Here is a 9,097-nt window from a genome sequence, read left to right as displayed (position 1 = left end):
AGAAAGCGCTAACCATACAAATGCAAGCACAAGACTTACTACACTCACATGCCCAAATGATATCATGTTTGGTTGTAAAAGGTACAAAATACTCTAAAGGAAATGCACCTCACCCAAGGAACAACCAAACATTCAGACAAATGACAAGCACAAAAAAATATGTAATGTGCCATGCAAATGATTTGACTGCATCGGGTACATGACACCCTGGAGAAGATTACCCCTCACTAGAGAAATAGTAAAAAATGCACATACAAATGACAAACACATACAATGTGTAATGTACCATGAATGATGATCCTTAGAAATGCCAAATACTAGGAAGAAAGTACGAGAAATATATAATTTTCATATATGATGAATTTAAATATATGTGCATCAAGCAAACATATATTTCTATGCATCAAATTTAAGCATCAAGTCAAAAATACTTTTTCGTGTAGTATGAATATGGAAATGTGAGCATCAAGGCAAAATATGATTTTAATATATATTGAATATGGAAGTGCAACATCAAGCTTAAACAAAATTTTCCAAATGAATTTTAGAAAATATGAACACTACATGAAATGTTATTTGACAAGCATTTGATAACTGATCACAAGCGATGCACGAATACAAATGTGTATGTTTAAGCATTTGGCTATCAATCCATAAAAAATGTAAAAAAAATGTGCAAAATCATGATTTTAGACACTAGCATGTGACAAACATATATTATCATGTAACATTTTAAAATTGATGCACTATGTTTTGCACGCCACATGTACAGAATAATGCAAATGCACACATTCAAAAAATGAGCCTAATCTTGCTCAATGAAAAATTAATCTCTCCTAAGAGATTTCCCCTGGGATCTAGAGTTGGATATGAAGAGGTGTACCGACCTTCTATTACTCACAATAATAGAAAGGCCCACCTTCGATTGCTTGGCAAAATCATGAAAACTTTTCCATGAAGCAAGCTTTTCATAAAACGAAGAGTTTTCCATGAAAAATTTCTTCATAACCTAGGGATAAAAGTATCAATGAAGCTCCTTCATTCTCTAGGCTTAAAAGATTCCACCTTTTCTATCAAAAGATGGAGCCACCAAAACAACCGAAAGATTGCTACAATCCCAGCTATATAAGTCAAGGGCTGGGGTTTTTTTGGAGGAAACACTCATCGAACACATGGGTTTGCAATGAAAAGCTTCCTAACCTATGGGTGCCTCTCTAGTAACTACTTATCTTAGCCAACACTAACATCTGCCTAAGAGGCCTCTCTAGAAAGAAAATGGAGTTTTAGAGAGTTCTCACCAGCACGATGTTTGTAGTAGCTTTCTCTTTTTACAAGCTCCTTCCTCTCGTGCAAAATTGTTGGCCTTCCTTTCCTTCTCCCAAATAACTTTAAAGAGAGGAATCCCTTTCAAACTATAATGAAAGAAGAGATGGAGAAAAAGAGATGTAGTGGAGAAGTAGATGAAGATTAAAAAGAAAAAGCATGAAGAATGAGGGAGAAAACTCTCACTTCCCCTTAGGATGCTCTCTTTCTCCACAAATAGACTCTCTCTAGCTCTATCCCAAGCTCTTTCTCCACGCATAGTGGAGAAGTAGAAAAGCTCTCCAAGCACACTAAAAATTGGATCCTCTAATTATCCCCTCAACTCTTTAGCAATTGGTGCATTTCCTTCATAAGATTTCATAGATTAACGGGCTTTACTCCACATAGGATCCCCTAGGATTCAGGTCATACCCAATGGCAGCACATATGGCCAAGTAGAAGACCTGGTCAAAATTTTTGGTTGGGCTGACTAGTGTTTGGTGTGTGTGAGCTAGGCAACTGAGCAAGTGTGCCACCTTATGGGTGACCATAGGGTGCAGGTGCGCCAAACTACCAGCACTGAGAGAGTTCTCACCAGCACGATGTTTGTAGTAGCTTTCTCTTTTTACAAGCTCCTTCCTCTCGTGCAAAATTGTTGGCCTTCCTTTACTTCTACCAAATAACTTTAAAGAGAGGAATCCCTTTCAAACTATAATGAAAGAAGAGATGGAGAAAAAGAGATGTAGTGGAGAAGTAGATGAAGATTAAAAAGAAAAAGCATGAAGAATGAGGGAGAAAACTCTCACTTCCCCTTAGGATGCTCTCTTTCTCCACAAATAGACTCTCTCTAGCTCTATCCCAAGCTCTTTCTCCACGCATGGTGGAGAAGTAGAAAAGCTCTCCAAGCACACTAAAAATTGGATCCTCTAATTATCCCCTCAGCTCTTTAGCAATTGGTGCATTTCCTTCATAAGATTTCATAGATTAACGGGCTTTACTCCACATAGGATCAATCCCATTGGCTACTAGGGAGGTGGGCTGACATGAAGGAATCCCATTGGACCACTAGGATTCAGGTCATACCCAATGGCAGCACATATGGCCAAGTAGAAGACCTGGTCAAAATTTTTGGTTGGGCTGACTAGTGTTTGGTGTGGGTGAGCTAGGTAACTGAGCATATGTGCCACCTTATGGGTGACCATAGGGCGCAGGTGCGCCCAACTACCAGCACGATTGCGCCTGACAAATGCCCGCCTTAAAAGATACACGCTATGTTTAAGGCACGGGTGCGACCAAAACCCGGCACAGGCTTTCTATGCACTCAGTTTGCCTGACCAAAATGGCCTCATTGGGCAAGTGGGCACCCAATGCTTGGCACGGGTGCACTGCCTTGGGGCGTGGTTGCATCCAGTCTTGAGCAAGAAACAAGGAAGAGCTGCTCAGTTGCCATATTGAAAAGCATGCACTTGCATTTGTTATCACCACATATTTAGGCTTGCCTATAAGGATCATGGAAAACCTTAAAAGTTCGTGCGGATAGTCACTTGGCATTTTGCTATATTTCCACCATCACTGGACGACATAACTTTAAGGGATTATAATCAATTTCATCATTTCGAAGATGGTACATGTTCCCGTAGAGATTTCTGGATGTGAGTATAGCTTTTAACGTTCGGCATAGTTGGTTCCGCAAGATTAGTTATCTAATAGATGCTTCTGAAGAGGGCAGGATAAAATTTTGGTCGCATGTTTAAAGTTATCCTAAAATAACTGAAAACATATCTCAATAAATGACAATGATTCAAGATTTGAATACTTGGTAATTACATCAGTTGACTGGCACTCGATGAGTCATTTTCAATCTAAAAGCAAAACTCTGATCATATCAGATAGGCATTTGGAGAAAAAAAATTCAGAGGATATCTAAACCAGAATATAGTTAGGATATATTTTGAAAATTATAGATTTATTTTGAGATATAAAAGTAATTCATTATTTTTATATAGCATTCAACTCAAAATAACCAAGAATTTTCACATTCATCATGATAAAATTTTGATCAAATATCTGACCCAAGTTTTATTGTCGCATACTTTATCTAGAAGCACCAAGAAGCAAACACTCGAATAATAGGTGTAAAATATTTGGGAAATGGAGAATGATACAATCAAATCATTTATAATGAACAAAGACAAAAGCTGCTGCAACAAAAAGACAAAAAACTTAAACAGGCAGTGGTTGAACAAAATTGAAATCCTGACAGTTGGTTGATAAATGAGGATTCGAGTTTAAAAAGCTACTTTGAAGAACAATAGTAGAATAGGGGAGGGGTGGGGGAAAAAAAAAAAAAAAAAAAAAAATGAAGAATTCTTGCCATCCTTGTATTGCAATCATAAACACCAAAAACATGGAAGACAGCCCTTACTGAATCACACACTCACACCTTCTGGCATATTTGTGCTCCAAAACGTCATCGGAAAGGCCATCATCACTGCAAAATGAGACAAATTTGCATTAGAATTTACCGACACAGCGAACATTAAATACCACCATGAGGAATAGAAGTGGATTGCATTCATTCATTCTAAATCTTCTCAGATGTAGCAGTTATTGGTCTCTAAAGGACAGTGTATTCCAGCTTATGATTTCAAACTATAATGCTAATAGAAAAAGGAATGATAGCAGGCATAGTTATCTTAGGATATGTGATGGGCATATAGAGTCGGTATTCAAACTTAAAGCAAGAAAAAAGAAATAAAAGCATAATAGACAACATAATGCATTACCTTATTTGCACATCAATCAATATTTTAGGGAAAACTCATGATCCATGCAAATCAACTAAAACACCGATTTTATTTTATTTTCTTTTGCTCAAATGTAATAACCTTAATTTCTACAAAAGAAATAGGCCACCAAAATTTAGTTTACAAGACAAAAAAAGGTAATAAAAGGAGAATCAAAGATTTGAAATACAGACAGTTTTTGAACGTGAGATGGTTAGGACAATGAAGGCTAGAATCTACTTTATTAGTTGTATTTGAGTTTTAATTATGGAACATAATCATGATAATTTTGCATGGTATTTAGAGGTTAGGTTCACCAAGTTTTACAACAGACGATGATATGCAGAAATGGCATACCTGAGTTCAAATTCTCTTATCTCAGTAAGTTCTTTACCACATGTATCTGACCATTGAACTTTTCTCCTTCCAGTAAAACAGGATATGTTGCTCTGAATCTCTTCCATGGAGTTGCGTGCAACATCGTTGTCACTAAGCAAAACACAACAATTTGTAGACGGCTTTTTAAGGCTGCTCTTGAGCCATACCTTCCTTTCATTCTGCTCGGATGAGACGCTGATTGTTATGGCGGCTTTATTTGAAGGATTTTCTGCTGAAGATTCAGAATGGTGAAACGGATCCAACTTAGGATGCAATGATCCATCATTACAGGAAGATCCACACCCAAAACATGTGAAGGAAGAGCAACCATGTGGAACTTCATTTTTCAATGAGCTCAACTTTAGATCATCACCTACATCTTGATGAACCAATTGATATTGATTCCAAGGTGAAACTTTCACGTTTCTTTCTTCATTTTTATGTCCAAGAAGCAGAAGGGAAAGACCACTACTGTATCCTGATGCTGAAGAGGAAAAGAAACCTCCTCCTTCCACTGCAAACAACATTACAGTAGCTCATAAAAATCTGTTCTAACCTAATCTGCATAAGCACACTGAGTCCTTTGAAGCCTTCAACCCAAGAAAGAAGACATTTAGACTTCCATTTGCTACAATAAGCTGGAAACAACAATACTATATCAATTAACTCTTGCTGGCATAAAAAATTTCATAAAATCCATGGCATTGTAGAAGGTTGTGAAGGGAGAGTTTCTTTCACATATAAGTTGACTTTTAGGGGCAATTTGGCAACTTACATAATTTAACTCAAGTAGGTTTTAGTAAACCTTGTATACCCTGATTTAGTAAAACTTAAAGTAACTAAATCTCAAAAACTATTTGGCGTGACAGTTGTTAAGTCAGGTTAAATCCTATGAAAAATTTTAGCAACTTTTTGTAAGATTTCAGTCTGTTAACTCAAGTAGCATTCAAATAATAATTTCTGATGAAATGGTTTGAAAGACATTGCACGAGTATAATAAGTAATATTAAACAATGCATCCATCAACTCAAACGCACCATCCACATTGCGTAAATATTGATACATCAATAAACACCTCACATATCATAGAGGGCAAATAAGCACAAGTATTATCCTATATCCTGAAGATGTTAAGATGATTAATCCGAGCGAAACCGTCATTTCATATAATTTTGTTGGTTAAAATAACATTTTAATGTTAAATTAATGATGATGCAATCATAAAGGTTAATTTAGTTTGATTTAATTCACATATTTTTTTTATTAAAGTAATAATCAAATAGTAATTAAGTTAAGGTAATTAAATGACATTTTCTATAATAAAAATAATATTAATTTCACTAAGTTAAATTTTATTTTGCCTATATCAATTTATTAAACCAATAAAATTTAACATATATTTTTATTTTTATTAATTAATTGTGAAATAGTGATTTATCATTATAATATACTAATTAATTAATAAAAATTTAATAAATCCCTAAACCCATCACCACCTCCCTCTTGCCCAAACCTCCCCTACCATTTCGCCGAAACCTCACCTAATTTCACCTTCCCCTCGTGTCAGAGCTAGCTACAAAGGCAACAATAGGATCGTTGTGTGCAAATACCACCAAAAGCCCCATATTTTACCTCCTTCAACTCTGCTCCTACCTGAAACTGTATGTGTCGTGTTTCTTCCCCTCCCTCCAGCTTCCTTCTCGCCTCCTTGCTCTTCACACATGTTCCCAAATTTACTAAATCAACCGAACAACAAGATTTAGTAAATCTGAGATTTAAAGCTGAAATTCATGAAATTCGGATTTATCAAATCTGCTGTTTTATACGTCAAAATTGACCGTCTGGCAAGATTTAGCCTAAATCTAGGTTAATTCTGGGTCTAAATCCGTTGCCATAGAGCCCCTAAAACTCAAAGTTTTAGTAAATCAAGGGATTACGCATAAATGGAGGTAAAATGTGATTTAAGATTCCGTTGGATTTAACATGTCCAATGCCTTCGTTTGGAAAGATTTATGTTAAATCCGGCATAAATCCTAGTCAAACCCACCTACAAAAGAGCCCCTTATGTTTATTCTATAGAGCATCGAAATGACTATTCCTTGTAAATTTGCTCTGATGCTGCATCAACCTATTTGAAATTCGCAAGATTTGCTAGATTAAGGTAACAAACCAGTAATGTGATGGTGCTATAGTAAATAAATAAATTCATATGTTAATGACAGCAAATCAGCAAAAGCTTAAAGATTATAGTGTGGAACCAAATCTAGTGAAATCATGTAAACAGACATGGACGAAAACAGTCAAACAGACCAAACGCAGTAATTAAAAAAACAAATCATCGCATCTAAACACAAAAACAACCAGGCGATTTCACTATTTACCCAGTAGAACGAAAACAAAACAGTCAGTTTTTAAAAATGAATCCAAAATAAAAGCCAAGGAAAGATTCTGGGTAAGCTCCCGTTCCTATAATCGCCAGTTAGGGTTTCTCCCACTACTTTCCGTCTTATTAGCGCGAGGATCTAAGAAAGCAGTCGAAAAATGAGAGAGAAGTACCGAGAGAAAATCCAAACTCCAATTATTTCGAGAACGCGAGAAGGGTCTCAAGTGGAACGAAGGCTTGAACTCCAAACAGATCTCGGAGTTCGGAGAGCCCAGGAATGGCGGGCAAGGAGGCGGCCAGGTCGCTAGGAATCAGATTCACAGCTGATCTTTAACTTCTTTGTTTTCCGTGTTCGTCTGGTCCGTGTTCAGTGACGTAAGAACGCCATGATTCAGGAGAGGCTTCGGCGGAATCAGGTCTGTACAATTTTACGGTGTTGAGAGTGATGGGATTCTGGATCGACTAAATGGTCAACTGATAATTCACCCGATAAACCACGATGGAGACTTGGTTTTATCGTCGTTTCGGAAGCGACTTGTCCTTTGTGCTTTATGATTATAAAAATAATATATATATATATATATATATTAGGAAAAAGGAATATTTAATTAATGCAATGAAATGTATAAAAAAAGACAATATATTATTGAAAAGAAAATAAATACAATAAATATTATACCTAGTAATTTAAAACATTAACACATAAAATAATAAACAACAAGAGTACCGCAAAAATGGTTTGCATGAATCACGAGATAATCTAACAGTCCAATATCGAAAGCTAAGTCTTCATAAAGCTGACCAACTGAGGAACCTTCAGTCGATCGAAAGCTTGTCTACCAACCAAAGGGCTGCCCAGACCGACCATAATAGACGGTCTCCCCAATGTCCAAAAAAAGATCTAGCAGACCCAGGCCGACTAGAGGACTTGCCGACTAGAAGGTCTAGATACATTAAAAGAAGTAAAAAATTAGTTACAAATACGAAAAGACATAATAAAAGACAATAATATCTTGTAAATCCCTATTAAAGTATGGGTAGATATGTAATTTTTCACCTCATGACCCCTAGCTTCTATAAATATGGGTCCAATAAATGTAAAAGGGGGATTTTTGGCTCTTCTCTCTAGACTCATACTTTATAAGAAGATATCACTCTTCACTTTTGTAACTCTTCAGCTACAATATATAAAATGGGTCACAGAGTTCGAAAATACACTGGTTCGCCCCTACAGGATAAATCTATGCGTGTTCTTTTACTTTTTACTCTTTCTATTTCTCCCTCTAGGTTGTTATCGTTTCGATCCTGGGCATGTCTGACAGGTGATCCGACTTTTTGTTATGATAGATTGTGTAAAATTTAATTAAATATAATAAATTAATATTCAGATTCTACGCAAGTATACGTATCGTTATCAAGTAATAATGAACTTTGTTATTTTGACCCCCAATTATTGAACTAAGGTAAAATGACACTTTTGTAATGTCGTACCGCTCACCTACCACATCTCACTTACCGCTCATCTACCTCCCACCTACCACTCTTTTGCTTCTATAAATAGAGAGGGTGTGAGGCTTAGGAGTGCAAGGGAAAAGATCTTAAACTACCACAAAGGATGAGAGAATAGCTAGAGAGCTAGAGAGGAGGAGAACATCTTGAGGCCTTGTATCAAGGTGTCGCTTGAGAGGGAGGCCATAAAAGGAAGATGAGGGCTCATTTCTATGTATAAGCTATGTATTCTCCATTTCTTTTGCCTTAGTGAACTATTTGATTGATTCCCTCCCGTGGACGTAGATCCAGTTGGATCGAACCATGTAAACGACCTATGTTTGCTTGTGTTCTTTGCGTTTTATTTCTATGCCAGGAAGTACATATCTCACAACAATTGGCACTGTCTATGGGAAGACCCACTCTTTAGTCATACTTCTTGGCTAGAGGTGTTCGTGTAAAGGTGTTCGCGGCCAGCAATGAAGAAGAGGAAGGCGGGTAGTTCGGTTCACGAAGGAGGAGGATTTCTGCAACAGCTGTTCACGAAGGAGGAGGATTTCCGCAACAGCTAGCACACGCCATGACATAAGCACTCCGTGAGAGCTCTCGGAATTCAGTAGGTGCTCAGCGGAGCGGATTTCAGACGTTAGTGGGGATCAAGCCATAATAATGGGTTTCGCCAAATTCGACATCGAGAAATTCAACGGGAGTAATGATTTCGGTCTATGGAGAGTAAAGATGGAGCTCTATTGGTTCAGCA

The 9,097-nt window shown here is 36.9% G+C and overlaps 1 protein-coding gene across 1 annotated transcript; it reads right to left on the bottom strand.

The window, feature by feature from the left end:
- Positions 1-3,634: 3,634 nt before the first annotated feature.
- Positions 3,635-7,373, bottom strand: LOC110031823. Its single transcript, XM_020735231.1, has 3 exons — positions 7,023-7,373; positions 4,446-5,104; positions 3,635-3,793 (listed from the first exon to the last, which is right to left on the bottom strand). Exons 2-3 carry the CDS (start codon positions 4,991-4,993, stop codon positions 3,724-3,726), a joined length of 618 nt encoding a protein of 205 aa, XP_020590890.1. The 5' UTR covers positions 4,994-5,104; positions 7,023-7,373; the 3' UTR covers positions 3,635-3,723.
- Between the last annotated feature and the right edge of the window lie 1,724 nt (positions 7,374-9,097).

Source organism: Phalaenopsis equestris, unplaced genomic scaffold, assembly GCF_001263595.1.
Source record: "Phalaenopsis equestris unplaced genomic scaffold, ASM126359v1 Scaffold000846, whole genome shotgun sequence".
NCBI lineage: Eukaryota > Viridiplantae > Streptophyta > Magnoliopsida > Asparagales > Orchidaceae > Phalaenopsis > Phalaenopsis equestris.
The sequence above is the reverse complement of the archived record's forward strand: the minus strand, read 5'-3'. Positions and strand labels throughout refer to the sequence as shown.

Excerpts from the sequence above, each read along its gene's own strand:
- LOC110031823 (XM_020735231.1), bottom strand. The coding sequence starts at position 4,993 with ATGTTGTTTGCAGTGGAAGGAGGAGGTTTCTTTTCCTCTTCAGCATCA. Across the intron at positions 3,794-4,445 it reads ATAAGAGAATTTGAACTCAG|TGATGATGGCCTTTCCGATG; the intron begins GTATGCCATTTC and ends CTCATTTTGCAG.